Raw genomic sequence first — 21,982 nt, forward strand, 5'->3', positions numbered from 1 at the left:
TTTCATACCCTCTTTAGTTATTTCTTGATAATAGTTATTATTGATTAGTAATAATAATTAGCAATACAGGGAAATTAATTGAAAATCCATCGAATATACTGGAATAAGTTCCTTAAAACATGTAAATGTTCTTTATCAAATTTTAAAAATATACTCAACAGACTTTGTCCCCGTAGGGGGCAGTGCTGTCAATGCAACTCACGTGGTGCACTGTAGGCATTACTTGAGGGTCTTTGCAGCGTCCCTTCGGCCCCTAGCTGCAACCCCTTTTCATTTCTTTTACTGTACCTCCGTTCATATTCTCTTTCTACCTTCTGACTTTCCACCCTCTCTCTAAAAATTGTTTCCCAGTGCAACTGCTAGATTACACTTTTCAAACCACCTTCCTAAATGTCAGTTTCTCTTTCAGCGCTGAATGACCTCATAGGTCCCAGCGCTTGGCCTCAGGCCTAAATTCCATACTCTGTTTCATTCAACAGACTCTGTGGGACCACGACGCCTTCGGTAGAGACTTCTTGGGCTCAGTGTCCCTTCAGGAGATGGAAGTGAGACAAATGTCCCAAGCAGACGGCCCCATCTGGAAGGCTCTGGAGGGCACCAAGTCAGGTCAACTCGAAATCAGGGTCAAGGTCATATCGGATGATTACGAGGTAAGGTCGATGCCCGCGAATTTCTCGGGTCATTCTTGCCATTGCTGAGGCTCATTATTCTTGCACGGATTTTTGTTTTCTCGATTATATTATTTTATTATGAATCTTTCTTGTAGAAATTAAGATGCAACCCTTAAGAGTTTATATCGCAGATTTTTTTTTTCTGTTGGTGATAACATTACGTAGAATTCGTTAGGTGCAAAAAAAAAAAAATAGACATTAGGTGCAAAAGAAAGAACAGACATTAGGTGCAAAAGAAAAAAAGACATCAAATGCAAAAGAAAAAACAGGCATTAGGTGCAAAAGTAAAAACGTCTAGACATCAGTGCAAAAAAAAAAAAACACATTAGGTGCAAAAGAAGAAACATTAATTTTATATTCTACAATCATGGTTGACAGTCCTCACGAATAGTAATATCACTGTGCTGTCTTCTGTTTTTTTTTAAATAAAGAATTCAGTAAAAAAAGAAAAAAATACACACATACAAAAACGTTCCAACATTTGCAGTATAAGACATTTTTCAGTCCATTATTATGTTAAACTTGTTCATGTGTAGCACCTTTGTCTTAGGGAAATTTTTTTAAAGGATGCGAAATAAATCAGTTTTTCTCTAAAGTATCAATTCTTAGTTATTGATTTACAAAGCATCTCTCCTTTCAAGGTATAAGTTATATTCTTTGGATAAGCATAAGATTTTTCTCATTTCTTCCGAAGTAACTCATTGTATATTATTATATTCTTTGGATAAGCATCAGGTTTTTCTCATTTCTTCCGAAGTAACTTGTATATTTTGTTCATCAGAATGACAAGGAATGATTCTTTTTAGGGATGATTCACTTCTTCCTAAGCATCTCATTTCTGAAGCTGGCTTGAAATTAGTATTCTCTTTCACAAAGCATATTCAGTCCTAAGCATATATAACTTTAATTTAAAAGCATCACGCGTTTTTTAGAAATGGCTTGATATGATATTTCCTCACACAGCGTATCTGCCTTTTAGCATAATGAAGCATTGCTCCTTTTCAAAGCATGAAATGATTACCCTTCCTTGTATTTCTCTCCTGAAGCATCAAATCATAGCAGCTCGAGCGGCGTCAGCCTCCCTCACTTCCGGTATGATTTTGGAAGGACCCAAGTCCGATCACGCGAGTGATGCTTGTCACATAGAGGAGCATGCTGGCACCTCTTCTGGGGAAGATTCGGGAATCATCTTACCTCAGCCATCCCCTCTGAGAGAGGTAACAAGACCCTAGGCGGATGCGTGTCAACTTAATTGTCTTTGCTCTTTTTCTATCAGTCACCATTTCTCTATTTCTTTACCAGTTGTCTGTCTTTAGTGATCACTTTTCTTGTCGGGTTCAAATTTGCTCACTTCACTTTTGCATGGACGTCTTCTCTTGTCAAGAAATGGTTAATTTTGTTTTGAAATCGTGATATATTCAGGTAGCTTTACTGCTGAACTAAACCTCGGTTTCTCACTCAGAATTGATATATTCCTAGTGTCGTTTTTATGAATTTTTTCACATACAAACTCTCTAGGAATACAAGTTGCATAATCATAAACCTAAGATTATAAAAGAGCAGTGTGCGCAGGCAGGAATAGTTAACTGAAGTTTGTATGGAGTAAGTGATAAGTGATTATACTGCTCCGTTTACAGCATAAATTCCCTAAGATTATTCATTGTTATGCATATGTAATACTCGATACTGATAGCAAGAATACCAAGGTAGATTACAGAGGTTTCCGTCAAGAATTGCAGTTATTATAATGATTAAGTTGTTGTTAATAGATATTATTGGTTTAGTTCGGCTATAGTTCTTGCCGTTACAGTCAACGTTGTTTTTCAGCACGAAGAGGAAAGACCGCCGAGAGTTCCCGCTCACAGCATGTCCTACACGTCTACTGGCCTGCCAGACGCGCAAGAGGAACTCGACAGCTGCAGGAGATCGAGCGAGTCAGCCCTCATGTACAACCAAGACTCCCCCTCCATCGACAACGACTCCTCCTCCTACAGCAGCTCCATAGCCCAGCCGGGCAGCGGTGGCAGCCCCACGCACAACAACTCGAAGTCGCGCAAAACCGGTGCCAAAATCATAGCGAGTGCCTTGGCCATGGCGAGATCGTCAAAGGGCCGCGGAGAGGCGCAGAGCGACGGCTCCAACGCCTCCAGCCCGAGCATCAGCCACCAGGGCTCGATCACCAGCACCCAGAGCAAGCCCCTTCCGAAGATCAGCTTGCCCGAGCACAGCGAGGATGACTACGGGGGCGGCGGCAGCAGCAGCCCCGAGCATGCGCCCAAGAGTAAGAAATCTGACGGAGGCCTCCGGGCGGTGAAGGAGAAGGTAGGGTGTACACCATTCCTTGGATGCTGGACCAGACAGCAATCACAAGACGATTTGCATCGTTGATTCGATGATAGCTTTTTTTTTTTTCTTTTTGTTTCTTGCATGACTGAAGTAATGCATCTTGATTTGCTGAAGTGACTTGTAAATATATACAGTATATATATATATATTCTTTTTAGCTTAAATATATTTCGATTAATTGCATCTTGGCCTTTATTTTTTCCATATTTTATTTAGACTAACTGGACTTAGATTCTCAAAAAGCAAAAAAAAGACATCATCAAATAGCTTGGCCGTTGTTGTCTCCCGGTATTGAAAAGACATTTTAAGGATTATACAAATGTAATTTTTTTTTTGAAAAATTTTTTTCAAACTTTTTTTTTTTGGCAAACTACTTTCCGGACGTTACACCTTCGCTATTTGGTAATGCAAAGCTGACATTAGAAAGGATGCATAGTGAGGCAAAAAAGACTTCAAAATTTTGGAGAAAATTAGTCAAATGGTCCGTGTGTTGATCACCTGCAAATGGGTATAATAAGAGTTTCCAATGAGCCCCCTTTTACAGCTGCCATGGGAATGTCTTCATTCACCAAGTAATGTCAGAAGGTCCTTTGAGAATCTACTGCCTGGTCTCTCTCTAGTAGTGCATGTAGAATGACATAGAATTGACGTAAGGCACTTTATGCATGATTATTCTAAGCTTTGGATAGTCTCTCTTTTTCTACAACTAATCTGCGCTTTTTTTCATCTTCTAAAGGTAAACGTATTTAAAAGAGTCAGTTGGGAAACAATACTATGTAGGTATGGGAGAATGTATACGATAGGTTATATAGTAATTTGTACTGAATTGGGTTTCCAGTAGGTACTATCTGCACCGAACTGGGTTTTACATTAGTTACAGATATTGTATCGGGGTTAGCTATGACTAAGTGAATTAACCTTACATGCTTCGCTTTCTGATTCTGCTTATTTTATTAAAAATGTAAAGAGAGAGAGAGAGAGAGAGAGAGAGAGAGAGAGAGAGAGAGAGAGAGAGAGAGAGATATGAAAACTTACGAAACATGAAATAGTGTTTGAAAATGCAAGCCTCTCCATCTCCCAAGGGCAACATCACCAAGAAGTATTGCTTTTAATTGCCCCAGCTACTGAGTACAGAAAACTATATGTATTTCGAAACAGACATTAATACCAAGAGCTCTGCTGATATAGATTAGATATTTTGCATTGGAAGCAATAGAAAATTACTGCTTCATCTGACTAGTTATAAAGGATATGTGCGAGTTTTACCATCTCTTTTTCAGACCTCCACTTTAGTGCAATGCTAACAGAAGGAAACGAAAGTCGTAGGATTTTAGTTGAAGCAGCGAATAGGGAGAATGGATAAATTCGAAAATGAAAAGTCAAATGACTGAAAACACTTCATTTTTTCACGATAATTATGGGGGTCTGATCAGGCCAGTTGATCTATGTAATTATGTCGAAGGCAAATAGTCTGAACAACTAAAATCTGTTGTTTCTCGAGTCTTATAAGACTGTCCGCGCACGAGACACTTTTAGTGGAAGGTGGCTGGCCACTAAGTGGTCAGCCACTTAGCGGCCAGATGATAATATCAGCTTGCGCAGTGGTGTGGCCAAGAAACAGACCTGGTAGCTACTACATATCCACTCTTTTGGTGTCGTCCACTTTTAGTGGTTCGTCTGCGGTCTTTCATACAAACACGTGTACTGTAATTTTTTTTAGTGGCCGGCCACTTTCCACTAGAAGTGTTCCGTGTGCAGGCGGCTTTGGACATCAGGGCGTACTTGTGTAATGGCTTATCAAGGCTTATGTGGCAGCATGAGTTCGTTTTATTATTGCTACGTTGCTGTTGACCACTTGGTAACTCCTTAAGCTGCAAAGTGGCACTTTTGTGCTGAGGACTCGGCCCTCAGTGACTCATTTGTATGGCTTTCGTGTGCTGCTTACGTTGTCCGTTATTTATATATAACTGTAAACTCTGCTGCTGCTATATAAGGAATATCTGAGTTTTTTTATTGAATGAATTTAATGAGAATTAAATACAGATAATCAGTGAGATAATCTGATGTACTATTATTATTATTATTATTTAGCAGATGAAACCTATTCATATGGAACAAGCCCACCACAGGGGCCATTGACTAGAAATTCAAGCTTCCAAAGAATGCGGTTTTCATTAGGAAGAAGCAAGAGGAAGTAAAGGGAAATACAGAAAGAAGAGACCCCACTTATTAAAAAAGAAAGAAAAAATAAATTAATAAATTAACACAAGTATTGTATTAAAATGGAAGGAGAATAGTACTAGGGTAGTAATGTATTGCACCTTCTCTTAAACTTCTGAACTACACAGCTGATGAGAACTTTTAGTTGAGAGGTTGGATACTGATCACACGGAAAGATTTTGACGAATAGCGTTTGTGGAAAGCTTCGCTAATGAGAGCTGGTGACTGGCGCTTGTGGAAGGCCTCATTCACGCACGGGTAGGAAACGTCTCATCACTTAGCCGTAATTCGTTCGTATAGGCGAGGGTAGTGGCTTTCGTACTAGAATATTTGTTCGGATACTGAATTGCAGTACGACCGAAGCAAGAATTTCTCTCTCTCTCTCTCTCTCTCTCTCTCTCTCTCTCTCTCTCTCTCTCTCTACCAACTTCGATGCATTATAGACGTGGGAGAGTAATAAATTTATACAAAGTGTGAGATTATCGACTTCTCTAAAACTGCGTTTACATCAATTATGACAGAAATCGAAAATCTTTAAAACACGACATATATCTCTGTTCCTGTCAGTAAGGACAAAAGTTTAGTGTCATTTTTTTTTTACCTCGTACTTCGAGTGAACCACCACCTTATGATATTGGACTGTGTATATGTAAACTCAAAACTAGGACGGGTGGGTGGTGGCTTCAAATACACCAACTGTTGGATGGATTTGAATGTTCAAAACATTTAAAACTACTCAACACCTTGGGATTTCAGCATTCGACTTGAACCAAAGATGCACCTTGGTTTATTATAATAAATATTCTGATGTGATAGGACTGAACAGGAATTATACACTCGTAATGGGAGGTGGTCAAAGACTGCGCGTAATTGATGTATGTTGGCAAAATGTAACAGGAAATGAACTAGTTTGTAATTCTGATGGGAAGTGTTCAAACGAAGCGAGAATGTAAGAAATGAGTAACTAAGAGACAGGCGTAGATATAAAAGATGGACCAGAATATTTTGTGGAGTTAGAAATTCTGCTGATTTACTTTTGAGCGAGCAGGAAAAACCCCCAGTACAATTCGAAGAAGAAAACGAGCAATATTTGACCGAAGCAAAAATTGACACAAGTTAATGGGAGTTTTTTTTTTTTTTAACTAGAAATTTACAAGAAAAATCAGTAGAACTTGGGGGGCTATTGGCTTTTAACAGGTCAATAGCAGTTTTAACTTTGCTCAGATTGTTATGAAAGACAATTTTTTTTTTATTTGAAAATTATGGCTAATAATCAATAATTATTATGAAAGCCTAACTGGATTTTGTCTTTCTCTATTCTTACTGTAACTATCTTTCCAATTAGATCTATAGACCTATTTTTTTAAGCCGACGGTAAGTATCCGCAGCCGGTATCATTGTAGTGAATCTGACAGGCTGCACGTGTTGAAAGCACCCACGATTAGTTGCAATAATATCGACTACGGATACTTTTACTTATAGCTAAAAAAAAAGTACTCATAGAATCTCCTTAGCTAAAAAAAAAAAAAATACTCATAGAATCTCCTTAATTCTCCACTTGACACCCAGACACGCAAATGTAGACCTAGACCCATCTCCACCGTATTGTATTTGACTGCACTTAACACTCCTTTTATAATTACTAAATAAAAAACACGTTATGTAGGTGTCCACAGCGCAGACACTTCGCTGTAGCCATGACGTAGATTGCTAACTGTAGCTTGTGCACAAAAACTGATTAGTTTTGATTTGCCTTAATTTTTGTTACATTTTATTTTCTGTCACATATCAACAGAAGGTTAATTTAAGCTTTTTTTTTTTTAGCCACGCAGTTGTTGTGTCTTGCTTGTTTTAATATTAATATTGATTTATCATTAATATTAATTAGCTTACACAGAACACGATTATGTTGGCTAATTTTGTAGTCCACCTAGAGTAGGCCTAACTTAGTTTTAATTTGTTGCCTACATAATTTCAGTGTTAGATATATTGCTTTAATTTAAGTTAGGATTAAGGATAATCCTTTTTTTAAATTTAAGTTACCAAAAAGTGTTAACGAAATACATTTTTAGTTAAAAAATACATAGTTAAACATTTCACAGATGTATGTCTGTATCTAGGTACGTATTTTAAAACAGTAATTTTTGTAACAGTACATCTACAAGTATTCATATGTATCATGTAATGCATGCGTGCTGTTTGCGCGCATATGAGCACATATACACACCTATTTTGAGTAAGTATATAGCCTTAGACCAGTAGAAATGTTCATGTTTAATATTACAGTGAAACACTATCATATATTGAATTATAAGTATCACATTCTCTCTCTCTCTCTCTCTCTCTCTCTCTCTCTCTCTCTCAAATAAATCCCGCATATAATAACTTTTATATATATCAGTCGGTTCCTGAGTGGGATTTTCTCGCAGATGATACGTTAGAATGAAACAGATAGACTATTAGGAAAATGTTCATTTAGAAAGTAAACTAAAAGGATTTGGTGTCAATTGGCAAAGGTGAAGATGACTATGAAGGCAACTGTACGTTAGCTTATAGTACCATGTATATATCTCAGTGCTGCTCTTTGATAACTGTAAGCTCCTCACGGCGTAGAGCGGATCACTTAACACCTTAAGTAATAGTAATGAAAAAGTAAATGTTCGCAGGTGATTTGCACAGTATCGATTTTTACCAATTAAATTTTTTCCCCAGAGTCACTCGCTTGTGACTCCAACGGCGTTTAGCTCCAAGCGTTTGCTCTACGAAACGCTTCAATATGTCCCAATTGTTGGAAACCTTGTTAGACCTATATAATCAATCATTCGTTGGGCATTCACTACAACCAATATTCGATTTTATGTAGAAGTGTTTGTGCTGTGAAGAAAGCAACACTGGCGTGACATGTTTTCGGTAGGAAACAGCCTTTCAGGCTAGTTATGACAAGAACGTGGGCCTTTGATTAGCCTAGGCTACGCGTATGCCTACGCCCATTAATTGTCCTTTCCGTGATATATTTTATTTATTAGCTTACTTTAAAGTACAACATCCAAGTATATAAAATTTCTTATGGTATCATATGTTGCATCATCATATCAAAGTAACATTCTCATGTCATAAAGAAATGAAAAATAACATCAGTATTCACAACTCACAATTGATTTAAAAAATTAAAATTACTTTCTTGTTGTAACTTTATTGAATTCAATTTAAAATGAAAGAGCATAATTATGTTCACGATCGGACTTTCATGTCGTCTATCTGTTTACGATAGGAATTAGATCAAAATGTTTTGCAGCCATTTGGTAAACAAACTATCGAGCACTAGTCTCCGGAAATGAACTAAAGATCAACATGTTGAACTACATGCCGTTGGAGTTACAGGATATCGCAGTAAAAATAATTTATTTTTCTGGACATTTTTTACTAAAGATTATTTTAAAAAACGAGATAAGACACCAGATTAGCATTTAGAACTAAAACTCCTCTTGGCTCTTAAATTAACTGAATATCCAGGGCCAATACATACGTCTAGGACTACAGTAGTTGTTAAGCCCAGTCTTCATGGTTACTCACAGAAATTAAACAATCTCGGCCTCCTTTTAAAGCAATGATGCAGTATATATTATGTGTTTGTCCGGGACAGATAGTAACAGAGAATACGAACCGGCAATAACAAGAATTGGCATTTAAGAGAATGCTAATGGTCACTGGAATTTAACGCCTAATATCTGAGTGACACTTGGGTATCTGAATGTTAAATTTCAGTAATAATAGTAATAAAACGTTATGCCGTGCACATATATTTAATTTTTATGTATGTAAAGATAGTGTAGCCTACGGTTAATAAACTCCAAGTTTAGACTTGCCATCGTCCAGGACGGGCCCAGCCATTTTACCAAAGGTTTCTGTATGCAAGTATACAGAATTACGGTACTTAGTTCCAGTTTTTTTGTGAAATTAATGTACCTAGTTTAAGTTTTGCTATAGTAAGAAAATCTCCAGGGCTTACTGCCTCGATCCTCTTATCTTACGCTGTTGTAAGCGTAGGCCTATATTTGTTTCCTCAGCTATCTGTGGAGGTCTTTGTTTCGGCAAAATATCTGAGAGACGAATCATCGTCTTATCTTGAAATATGGTATCGTAAATATGTTGTATGACCGACTCCCGGTGATAAATGTTGGTTGGATATCGATGGAAATATACCTTGGTCTCCGTGGCGAACGAGAGGATTAAGCAAATATATATACAATATATGAAGAAAAAGTTCTAGACCTAGACAAAGTGGCGGGTTTTAGATAAATGTTTTGGATTGATTTTAAAGGAGAATGTTTCTGGTAAATAGAAGCTTTGTGAATCTCTACTGGGGTTTACCACAGGAGATTAAATTCAGAGAAAAAACATTAAAGAACAAATTAATGGCGGAGAATAGATACAGATGAAGATAAGCCGTCTGAGAATCATAGTTCAGCGACGATGAAGTCTTTTTTTCTAAGCTGTTCTAAATAGAAAATGGATAAGAAGCAAAAGAAAGGGTAGACTGAGTTGGAGTGAGATTGAGATTTCATTTAGAATCGAAGTGAAATGAATATAGAGTTTAGGCCAAAGGCCAGGCACTGGGACCCATGAAGTCATTCAGCGCTGAAACGGAAATTGACGGTAAAAGGTTTGAAAGGTGTAACAGGAGGAAAACCTCAAAGCAGTTGCCCTATGAAACAATTGTTAGGAGAGGGTGGAAAGTAAGATGGATGAAAGGTAATATGAAAGAAGGTACAGTAAAAGAAACGAAAGGGGTTGCAGCTAGCGGCCGAAGGCACGCTGCAAAGAACTTCAAGTACTGCCTACAGTGCACCGCACGAGGTGCACTGACGGCAGTACCTCCCTACCGGGACGAGATTTCATTTGGAGATAACTGTTGAGGTTACAATGGGTGCTATATTAAATCCTGAAAACTGGAAGACGTTATATAGGTGCTATTATCATCAAGAGTAAAATGCTCTTATACATAAAGGAGAATTTATGAAGTGACTTATAATGGTATGGCTTTTAACGTCATAACTGAAAAAAAATAATTGTTAATGGTTGTTTTGGAAAGTTGATGGAAAATAATCTGATTTTTGGAGCATAACATTACCTATGGATGTAAGTAGGTGGGGTTTGATTAGGAAATTAAGGTGAAACAGAAAGCTGCATAGGGAATGACTTTTTCATATATCACCGCAATTTTTCACGATATCGATGAACAAAGAGAACATGCGTCTACAGACTATTTTTGAATCGGTAATGAAAATACTCTGGCGTCGGTAATAAAACTAGAAATCCTTGTCAACCTAATCGTATGAAATTCATTCAGAGTTGAAAAAAAACGTACATTTAATTACATCATAGCTACGGACGGATGGATATCATTTTAATTGAATCAAAGCTCTGCCGTTTATAAAAAGAACCCCCTTTGAACCATTTTTGCTAACGGGGAGCACCAATGCTCCTATTTTTTTCGGGCAAACATCAGCGAAATGGTTTTGACAGGAACGAAAGGCCTTTGTAATGGAGCACGGTATAGCGCCATTCGAGTTGCATTTAAGTGCATTAAGGCGGAAAAAGCGGTTGTCATTTCGAATCGGCGCAGGCGTTTGTATTCGGACATTTTCATGCGTAATTCATTTTTTTTTATTCATCAACGTCATCATCATCAATAAAAAAAAATCTTTGTGTCATTTTCTCTGGGAGTCATGGCACCATTTAAAACATTTCGTGGTCATCGAAAGCTGTAGCAAGTTTACCAATGATACGGATGTGTCTTGTGGAGGTAGATTCGTTTCATTTGCTCATTTTGTGAGCTTTGCTATTGATGTTTAGCTAACTGAGCTTAATATCCGTAGCATGTTTGTCGGTAAAAGGCAAATTTATATACCCCGTACATCCGTAGTAATGATTCTCCTTTAGTGCAAAGTTCAGAGCAAAGGTGTTTGTTATTTTACATGATCTCTTCAGAGCAAGCAGCTTACGCGAGTTGTTCCGGTAAATGCTACATGCTACAACATCCCTCGTTAATAGCGGTCAAACAAAAGATGATTAATTTAATGCATAGCTATAAAGGCATTTGTTTAGTACCGCCATCCGAGTGGCTGTATTTTTTTGGTTTAGTATGTTTTCTGTGTACTGTTTGCCGGTGTGCAGTCTGTCTCTTTGTTTGTTTAAAGCAGGTTTACGTAGATGGGCAGGGCAGAATTTTTGCGAAATTACCGAGAGGTGAGTCTCAACATTCTCATGAGTGGCTACAAGTGATTAGACTGTGGGGGAGAGAGAGGAATGTACCCCGGGTCTGGAGTTGATTTTAATGCTTAGCCTTGTTGTCAAAGGTTTGGCTAGTACTAAGATGGGTTACCATCATATTGTCGCGCTGCTGATTTATTGATTAATGAAGTTAAGCTACACTGGTTATGGTAACAACAGGTTAGGAGCCCACCATTCTATGGGAAACATATTACTCCGTTAGCCATTTGTAGGGCAAGGGTTTGTGGCTAGCTGCCTTTTATAACTGGAGATTGATGAAAGTGGTAGTGAGTCACAATGAGGTATGAAGCCACAGAGTAATTGAGTTGAGGAGAGTGAAACGCATTTCAGTTGAATACAGAGTAAATAATAATTAATCGAATTTATGCAAAATAAAGTATATCAGTGCAGCCTCTCTTGGACAGCCTCAAGGCTTGAGGCTACGACTATTCCATAATGATGCATTCTAATTGGGGGTAGTGAAGAGAAACTTCAAAAGCTAGAGAAGATAAGGTGAGAGTAAATGTGAACATGAATAGGGTTAGGAGGACAGATAGAGCAATGAACGTTAATGTGGATGGTGAAAGAGTGGAAATGGTTGACTGGTATAGGTATATGGGAAATGTATCAGATGATGTCAGGATAAGACCAGAAGCGAGTCATAACAGGTGAAGGTAAAAAAAAAAAGTAAAAAAATGAGCCGAAGTTTCTTGGGCGCAATCGAGTTTTCTGTACATCGTATAACCAAGGCCACCGAAAATAGATCTATCTTTCAGTGATCTCTGTGTAATGCTGTATGAGCCGCGGCCCATGAAACTTTAACCACGGCCCGATGGTGGCCTGGCCTATATCGTCGCCAGACGCACGATTATGGCTAACTTTAACCTTAAATAAAATAAAAACTACTGAGGCTATAGAGTTGCAATTTGGTATGTTTGATGATTGGAGGGTGGATTATCAACATGCCAATTTGCAGCCCTCTAGTCCCAGTAGTTTTTAAGTTCTGAGGGCGGACAGAAAAAGTGCGGACGGAAAAACTAACACCTCGATGGTGTACCTGTTGTGACAATTTAGCTAGGTATAAATGCGGACCGGCGCTCTGTATAACGAGTAGGGCGCGCTTATTCATGAAGCACAAGTACTATGCTTCTGAAATGTAACTTACAGAAGATGGAAAATCAGAATAATAGCGTTCACCAGAATATCAGTTAATCACGGTCTAGAAAGTGCAGTTTATAAAGCCCTTGGTCTACTGCAGTGAGGGTCCCAAGATTGGCTCCGTGAGGGAGAAGTGATTTAGGCATTTTTGTTTGAAACCCCATGGTGCCTCTGTTAGCGTAAGAAGTGAATTAGATATTTAGTAGGCAGTGAAATGTGATGATCAGTCAAGATGGCTGAGGACAGGAGCTAGCAACCTCGTCCTAAGATACTTATTGAAAACCAAAAGACGAACTCGTAGAGAAACGTGTATGCAAAAAAAGAAGCTAATCTATAATATTTATTCATCACTAGCTGTGATATAGTGTCCTTTAGCAGTGATAAGATATGATTACAAATGATGTCTCATTTTGTAAAAAACGACATTTTAATGAACACCATTCATAACCTCCAAAAATCATTGCTGTTTAACCCATACTTATGTTGGAAATAAATGTTTCTTTCGTTTCTCTAAAGTATTCGCCAATATTACTCGTTCTTCGACGTACCTTAATTTCATTTTATTCAATGTTGTTAAATTTTTCACATTGATGAACACGATCAGAATGTTACGAACGTTTAAAAAAACAGTTAAATTTAAAAGTATTCCCACCGTTATACGTCGTGGGAAAACCTCGAGACCAGTATTTAAAGCCCCGAAGCGTTTGTTATAATCTTTACCCTTGTCTCTTTCAGTAGTCTTATGTGTAGTTTTTAAAACTTTAGTTCTGTTTTACTTCTGTGGAATTTTAGTGAGCAGAGGGTCTCAATACATTTGGCCTTCTAGAATGTTTCTTTGTAGATTATGGTAAAGACGTTACTTCCTTTCCCCTTGACATTTTGCCATCAACCATCCGAACGTTCTCTCTCTCTCTCTCTTCCCGAGTTCCTCTGTCTCTGAGCTGGAATGACTAGTTTTGATCAAACAAGCTCCAGTGTTACTAGATATTGAATACTGTTTCTCTCTCTCTCTCTCTCTCTCTCTCTCTCTCTCTCTCTCTCTCCAGAGTTCCTCTGTGTCTGAGCTGAAATGACTGGCTTTGACCAAACATGCTCCTGTGTTACCAGAGTTACTAGATATTGAATTTTCTCTCTATCTCTCTCGTTCGGATTGACTTTGATGTGTCCTGTCATAGGTGTTACTAAAGGAACTGTATATAAAATGCTGTATGTCATTTCAAGGCAGTGCAGAAGTTGACTTTGATCTGTTAAAATTCTCGTGAATTGTTTTTGTTTTGTGTAAACTATCTTGTTGAACTCTTTACTGTTGAACAAATGTTAATATTTTTTGTTGCTGTGGTTAGAGGTATATTGCGTGTCATTAAAGGAAATTAAGTTTAAATTATTTAAGTCTTTAAAATATTTGTTCTTCCTAGAAGATTCTTAGTTTTTCATTATAGTCTTTTTTTTCAATATTTGCTTATTAAGACTGTTGATTGTAAACTGACATTCAACAGTTGCCATGTGTTAGCTTTGTGTTTTAATTCACGATGAAAATGCTAATCCAGCCAATTATGGTTATAATTATATAATCGTAATTAGCATAATAAGATTACTTTTCTCATGAAGGTGACCTCCATATTTTATTTGAATGGTTCATTAAATCAAATGAGATTATTATTGAATTTTGTTAAAAAAATTCTGCATTATTTTGGTATATTGTATAGTATTCCTTTCGTTATTTACCGTATCATACATCGACATTTACTTGGTGTATGACTGTACAAAATACATGTGTGTGTGTGTGTGTATGTGTACGGGAGCGTATTTATAAAAAAAAATCATGTATACGACCGACCAGGTTTAATAACAGACAGGAATGTGCAGTGTATTTATGTCGAAGGCTATGTATATAAAACTTTGATCGCAAGTCCCTATTATAACAGTCATCTCCTGTTCTGTACTAACCCTATAATAACTGTAGAATATGCTGAAACTGTATAGTATACTGAAACTGTACTGTAAGTTCAGATATTACAACAAGATCACAAGCCGTGGATGGCATTGTGGTGCAGTGCAACAAATATTTTGATAGCTGGCAACTGGAAGAAGCACCTGTAGGATGACTGTGGCCGGTAGCCTGTTCGTGGGATACGGGGAGCATATTCCCCAATTGTGTTATGGTTTGGCCAGACAAGTGGGCGCCTCGTTTTTTTTTTTTTTTATGCCTATAGGTTAGGTTAGGTTACGTTGGGGTAGATTTAGGATAGTGCAAAGTTTCAAATTACCTCTTGTATTTTGGGCGTGGTAAACATGTCGATATTATTTTCAAGAAGATTCTATGGTTAGTTTTTAAGATAGGGCGTCCCGCTTTTTTTAGGGAAGGTCCCGAAGCGTATTGTCTGTATATAATATATAGACTTTGGTGTTCAAATGTTGTCATAGTTTTCGCCTTTTTCGTGGCCCCTGAATCATTCCCATTATGTGTTAAACTGTCACATTCTACACCGTCATTTCATTCGTCATAACGTATAATTTCGGAGGCATGTAGGTTTCGTCTGTTGCCAGCGTCTGAATTTATGACGTAAGTTCTTCCAAGATATCCATCCATTTGTTAAAATTTCATTTCGACGATAAGTCTGTGAATAAATCCTGTTTTCAATGCGTGGTTTTAGTTAGAAAACAATGCTTATTGCACCGCATAACAGTTTAAAACATTTAAATTTCGTTATACGAATTACTTGACTCAAAAATGCCAAGTTGCGATGTCATAATGTTTGAGCAACCTGCATATGATATGAAACTTTTAAGCACATCTTGAGTATGGATTTCGTAGGGTAGATGCCAGCCTCTGCTTCAAAACACGATAGATTGACTGGGCTTTGCTTGTGATGCGTAGCCTACGCTTAATGTTCCATGAAAAAATGAATAATTTTTGGTTTGTTGTCAAAAAACACGTGACAACTTTTAGTCACGGTGCCGTGGTCTCTTCAATGCGAGCGAGAATTGTGTTGAAGAAAGTAAACTCTCTGACTATAATGATTTATTATAGTGTAAACAAAGTTTAGATTTGCGAAATAATAGTTAGACAGCAGCGTGCAAATTCAACTGTCATTATTTTTAAGTTGCTGGAATCATTATGATGCTTTAATGATGGAGTCAAATTTTGCTTCTTGCCTGGCTTTTTAAAGCTCTTGTGGCTACGGGCATCTTGCATTATTATACTTTTAATAGTCAAGTTACTGGGATGGTTGACTTAGAGCTATTTAAAGCGAAGTAGGTAATAATGGGACAAATTGCTTCAGTGGTAAAATTGCAAACGTTCCTATTAAACTAAGTTGTTTTGTAATTTGATGATGTACAATTCTGAGCTCCTCGAACAATTGAACACATACTTTTTTCTGACCAGCTTTCACGCTATGTTTAGGCGTGTATCAGTCACTGTCATCTCTGCTCCCTAATCCATATCTCTATCTTACTTCTGTTCTTTCCTCGGTAAACCAGTTACCTCTTACACTTGTATAAATCTTGTACTAAAAGCCATTAAGACAAAAAAAAGTATTAATGCTTCCTAACATTCATCTAACGACATATGGTGATTTTTGTTTTTGACAGAAATTCAAGAATTTTAGCATCCAAAGCAGTGGGTAGTTGTTTGAAGAATACTTGCTAGGAGAACCTTATTTTTTTTTTTTTACAGTTTGCATGTGCCTGTTATCAATAGTTTTTTTTTTTTAAATATGACATTGACATGAAATGGGAACCATCAGTGTTTTTTCTTCTCCCCCTCATCCTCTGATCCTCCCTCCCGCCTCTTGGCCCGTTCCTTCCTCACCCCGATTGGCCACAAAAACCTTCAACATCCCCAGATGCGACGTGGTTTTGCCCATCCTCTGCGACGTTTCCGTTCCGAGGCCAGTGTTCGAGACGCCCCTACCCTCTCCCCTGAAGTCCAGTCGTGCGAAAGCCCTGAACCTCACGTAGAGCTGACCTTAACTGGCATTAGCACGGGTATGAGGTTGGGAGTTGGTGGGGGTGAAGGAGATGCCAGCGAACTACTGGATGCCACCCTCAGCCATGCCAAGTCACAACCCAACTTGCTCCTTCTGCCATGCAACAATAACAGATGTAAGATGAATCTTTTACAGCTTCTAGTTTATTTTAAGTTTTGTTCCTCCCTTTTCGATGTATGGTAAGCTTTGGCAAGCCTTTTACTCGGTGTTCCTTCCTCTAACTAGAGAATACCAGTTTTTCCAGGGGATCTTTTCATTTCTTTTTAATATAGACTAGAGAGGACGAACCTGTTTTCACTACCCTTGGTGAATCAGTCATGCTACCAGTTTTGCAAGTGCTTGTTACCATTCAGCGTGACCACTGAGTGATCAAAGAATGTGCTCCAGTGGAATAAATGCTTGTATATTTGGCATCTTTAGACTAACAATGACCCTGACATGTTTGATGCTGTCTTGTAGCAATAACACTCCAAAGTACTCCCATGCTTTTGATAAGTAATGATAATTTGCCCTCAATTAATTCAGCTTTTATAACCATGTGGTAAAAAAAGTCATTAATTAACCCCTAATGAGGATCAGCTCATCATACATTCTTTACAATTGTTTTTTCCAGCTACGGCGTCTACGAAATTAGGTGGGGAGAGTGGACACGTCCATAGAGTGGACGTGTTCATGAATGTCAGGGGAGTGGCTGGACGTGTTCAAGGGCTGCACATACCACGGTCAGGCCTCCAGCTCTTCCTCAGGGTTCGAATTAGGTAAGAGATTGACAAGCTATTCTTCACAGTGTGACTGATATTATATTACATCTCCAGACACACCATTTTAGTATTCTTATTTTCAGGTTTGAATAGTCTCTCCAGACTTGTTTTTCTGCCTTCAGAATAATGATAAACAAAATGTCTTAGGAAGCTTTATTGAGAATTAAAATACAAGAGAAAGCCCTCTATTTGGCAGATATGTAGTTATCAAAATCCTGAAAGAACATTTAATAAGACTGGCACTTGCACACCAACTATCTGCCAAAGGGATGACTTTACAGCTTTGTTGGGAAGAACAGTAAATACTGTACAGTGGTCAAATCCGGTGCATTACATAGGTCGTGGAGGGTTAACACCATCCAGTTGATTGGTTAACCCACTGAACCTTGAGAAGTTGAATTCATCATCTGTGATAGCTCTGAGACAAGGGATGCTATTACCTGTCAAGAAGCCCTGGTGTATATTTGGTTCAGCAATGGACCCTCTTACAGAAAGTTGTCAGCAATAGACCCTCTTACAGAAAGTTGTTGAGAAAATTAAGTAATTTTAAGTGATGTTAAATGAAGGGTGCTATTGTACATATGCAAATGTTTCTGTTAAGACACATTTTTGGTCCAAAGCACTGTTAATTATTACAGTCGCACAGTTTAATTTTTTTATTCATTTTTGGTCCGAAGCACTGTTAATTATTAGTTGCGCAGTTTAATTTTTGTATAGTCAGGATGTCCATTAAGGGTGTGACAGCATGTTTATGAATAGCTCCCTCCTCTTGGTGACATAAAAAGCATTTTGAAAGAAGAGTGGGCATTGCCCCAGTGTAAGAGTTAGATATCTAACTTGGTAACCTTGGAAATTGGAGAGATTTATTGCTCCTCTTATTCAAGTTCTCTGAAGGGGTGCTGGGTTATGCTGTAGGGTGCAGTTTGTGGTTCTACTATTCTTAGAGTACATTAGTGTTGCAGATTAAGCGTGGTTGGAGGTGGCAACATTCTCAGGATGCCTCATCTCTTGGCAAATCCAGTGCATAAGAGTCTGCTGTTTTGAAGTACATTAGCTTGATGATGTCATTGCCTTCGAGGAAGAGATAGTAGCCTTGTTTGCTATCATGCATGGAAAATTGAGGACTGAGCATCACTCAAATTTCCTCCTTGGGATCTCAATTTCCTTTTTGTGTTGAACTCTGATGTAGTTGTCTTTGATGTAGTGGCAATATGTTGGTGGGGCTGTACTTGTTCCAAGACGATGGTTCCAAGTCCATCGTCTTATGGTGAAAATGACTTTTGCCGTTCTGCTAATGTGCTTGGGATATGTAAGGGTTTATAACCTATTGCTTATGCTACATAGAAAGCCTGCTTTCACCATCAAGGCAAAGTCCCAGGTTGGTGAGACTGTGCCCTCTTGCATTTATAACAGACTTCCTCCTTAGTGCGTGTATTTCTCCTCCTTGTTGAAGGCCTGTATATGTTGAAAGACCTCTTATAGAATACTTATGCTGGCAATGGAGAAGATTACAAGTGGCGAACCCTTCACCATGCTGTCTGGCTGAGTATAAAGTTGCCCACAATGGAAGACGATGATAGCCTCTGAATAAAGATAATTAGCCCAGGCTGAAGTTTCTTGGATGAGTAAGTTTCACTTTGAATTGGTTATCCCAGGCTGAAGTTTCTTGGATGAGCAAGTTTCACATTGAATTGGTTAGCCCAGGCTGAAGTTTCTTGGACTAAGTTTCACACTGAATTGTCTTTGTCTGATGAAAGATCATCTTGTGGTTGGTGATGGTCCACTGCACCGACTCACTCTTTTCAATGTCCATAAACATAATTCATCAACAGTGGTTTGATTTCTAAGGAAATGTGCTTTGGGAGATCCCATACCCAATTTAGCTCACTAACTTAACTGGCTTTACTGAAACTAACTGCACATGAGGTTTCAGTGAAGCCAGTTGAGTTTAGTGAGCCAAGTTGGTGTGGTATCTCATAAAAGCAGTTTTCCTTAGAAGTTAAATAATTAGATTTTACTTAGGTAACAAATAACCAAGAGTGAGGCACTAGACTGGAGCGTTATCTTTAAAAATATTCTTGCAGAGTGAGCTCTGAATAGAATCCTGGTCCTCAATGCCAATCCCCAAGGTCTACAAATTGATGTTAATTACCATCAATCTCCAAGTAATGGTAAAAGTGAACAGTATTTTAGTAGCTTCACCATTTGAATGTAAAATCACCTTCATTTCATTTGATATGAAATCCAAGCTGCTGTCAAACTGCTTAAATCAGGTGACAAAAAAAACTTGACGGTAGATGTAGATGTAAAAATTCTCTTGCAACTTGCTGGTTATGTTGGAGATAAAGCCATAAAGTAGGCAGTACCTGCAAGTCAGGGTATGCTTGCATCTCTACTTCGTAACAGATGTTGCATCAGTGACTGCATGAAATGCTCAAAACATTCTTGCAATTTCCGAATGACAAATTTTTTTTTTTTAAAACTGTGCTAATCTTTGTTTCTGCAACTTGTAGTGCAGTGAATACAATGCAAGGCATCTACATTAGCGTCATGTTTTCTGTTGATAATTTATCAGTTTTAGCAGAATACAGTACTGTAGTTTCATCCACTTGGTCTTATTTTTTCTTTATCTCGTCCCTGCTTATATTGTGATGCTGTTTTTGTGTAGCTTCCATGAGCATTTGCTTCTTTTTCAACCAGAGTGGTGAACTTGCTCAATTGAGGTAAATATCCTCGAGAAAAAAATAAAGGATTGGGTCCATCTTCAATTTAAAGGTGGCAATAGCAGGCTTAGAAGCATAGGTTTCAATCTTTACAGTTTAATATTTGTTTGTTGCTTAATGCTACATCAGCACTGAAGTGATCTTTGATAGCTAGGCATAGCTTTTGATGGCTCTCTTTACTGTTCTATATGGTCTGTAGTTGCAATACCATGATGATATCTCATTTTCATGACTTCCCATTAATCTGAATCCTTAGATACAGTATGCTGAGTGCAACACTCATGAATTGAAAGTCTGCTGGCCACATGTTAAAGGAAGGGTCATTAAAACTGGTATCAAGTGGTCTCAGGTACTGGTTGTCACTCCTAAAAATTAGTCTCACTAGAATTCCCAATCATCAGAAGATTTTTGCAATTTGATGCATATCCATTCTCTCAAATTTATAATGAATGAAATTTTCGACACTGCTTCTGAAGTACACTTGATTATCAGAATGCATAACCACTGGAAAGGGCCATCAAACTGGAGTGGGGTATGCATGGTGCTTGAAAACAGATGACTTTGTCAAACTGCTGTAGGTGACACCTGGAGGCTGTTGAGCAAGAGAATGTCATGGAACTATGACTACAGTACTTTGTAAATGATGAAGTTGAATGTTACAAGAACCTGTAGGTGCAGACCTAAGGACTTCTGATAGCACTATAAACCCAAGATCAGTGTTTTGGCCCTTTCACATTATGAAGTGCATCAAACTCAAGATCAGTGCTGCTTCTCCTTGTTGTTTCACTTATGGTAGTCCTATAAACTTGAGGTCAGTCTTGTTTCTCCTTGCAATGCTGCATTCTTCAGAGAACAGGTAGTGAGCTTTTCAGAATTATTAGTGCCTCTAGATTGGTACGAATGAGCAGCAAAGATGATGAAAGCATTTTGTTCATGAGATACAGGTCACTTCTTGTCTGTCTCTTAAGATAAAGCTTGATTTGTAGGCCTTGTATAAATCCACTGCGTTAGCTCTCAAACAGTCACTTATGATATAACAACAGACCACTAGAAGTAAAAATACCATTCATCTTGAGTTTCTTTAGTGGTAACTGCCTACTTCAGTCTTGTTGAGTCAGTGTTTTCAAAGCTTCAAGTGCAGCATTGTGAGAAAACTCCTGGGCTTTGCAAAGTTGTAGCTTCCTAGTTGCCAAAGTCAGTGTACTTGACGACTGCAAATGTGATATGTTTGAGAAGATGACAGTCATTCAGGTCTTGAAAAGGAAACTGCACTGTGAAGTGTGTCTGCAATGGAAATAACAAAGTCAAGAAAATTTTGAATTATTTTTTCCAATGCCTACCTTAGTCTGGAGCATATTTGAATTAGAAACCCATTCAAAATGATCTAGCCTGAGGGATCTTTTTATTCCAGATGATGTGTGGTTAATAAATTTTCATTTAAACAGTTAATGATGCAGGAATTTTTCTACTGACCAAAAGTAAATACAGTAATGTACTGTAGCTGAAAATAAACACCAGTATTAGCTATAATAATAAATAAAAATAATAAGCAGTTACAACAATCTTATTGTATATTAACTTTCATATTTGTCTCTAGTGACGAAAAGCACAGCAGCAGTGGGAACTCTAGTCGTAGTACCAAAACAGTTGGACGATCCCGCCTTGTACCTGCGTCTCCATCTCCTACCTTTGAGTGTGAGTGGATGGTTGAGGGTGAAGTTTCCAGGAGAGCCACTCTTGTTCTTGAAGTCAGGACTGGGTCAAGAGAACTTCTAAATTCAGCAAATGTTGTCCTTGGAGACCTTTTCACAGGTTAGTTACCTGAAAGACACATGCTA

General features: G+C 38.1%; 1 protein-coding gene across 1 annotated transcript in view; it reads left to right on the plus strand.

Annotated features, from left to right (window-relative positions):
- LOC136828277 (uncharacterized) overlaps positions 1-21,982 on the plus strand; it is a 207,222-nt gene that overhangs the window by 181,008 nt on the left and 4,232 nt on the right. Inside the window, exons 16-21 of the mRNA XM_067086156.1 lie at positions 480-650; positions 1,718-1,888; positions 2,499-2,993; positions 16,517-16,775; positions 17,274-17,418; positions 21,742-21,956. Coding sequence (XP_066942257.1) covers positions 480-650; positions 1,718-1,888; positions 2,499-2,993; positions 16,517-16,775; positions 17,274-17,418; positions 21,742-21,956 — 1,456 coding nt within the window. The remainder of the gene's footprint in view (positions 1-479; positions 651-1,717; positions 1,889-2,498; positions 2,994-16,516; positions 16,776-17,273; positions 17,419-21,741; positions 21,957-21,982) is intronic.

Source organism: Macrobrachium rosenbergii, chromosome 42 (assembly GCF_040412425.1).
Source record: "Macrobrachium rosenbergii isolate ZJJX-2024 chromosome 42, ASM4041242v1, whole genome shotgun sequence".
NCBI classification, from domain to species: domain Eukaryota; kingdom Metazoa; phylum Arthropoda; class Malacostraca; order Decapoda; family Palaemonidae; genus Macrobrachium; species Macrobrachium rosenbergii.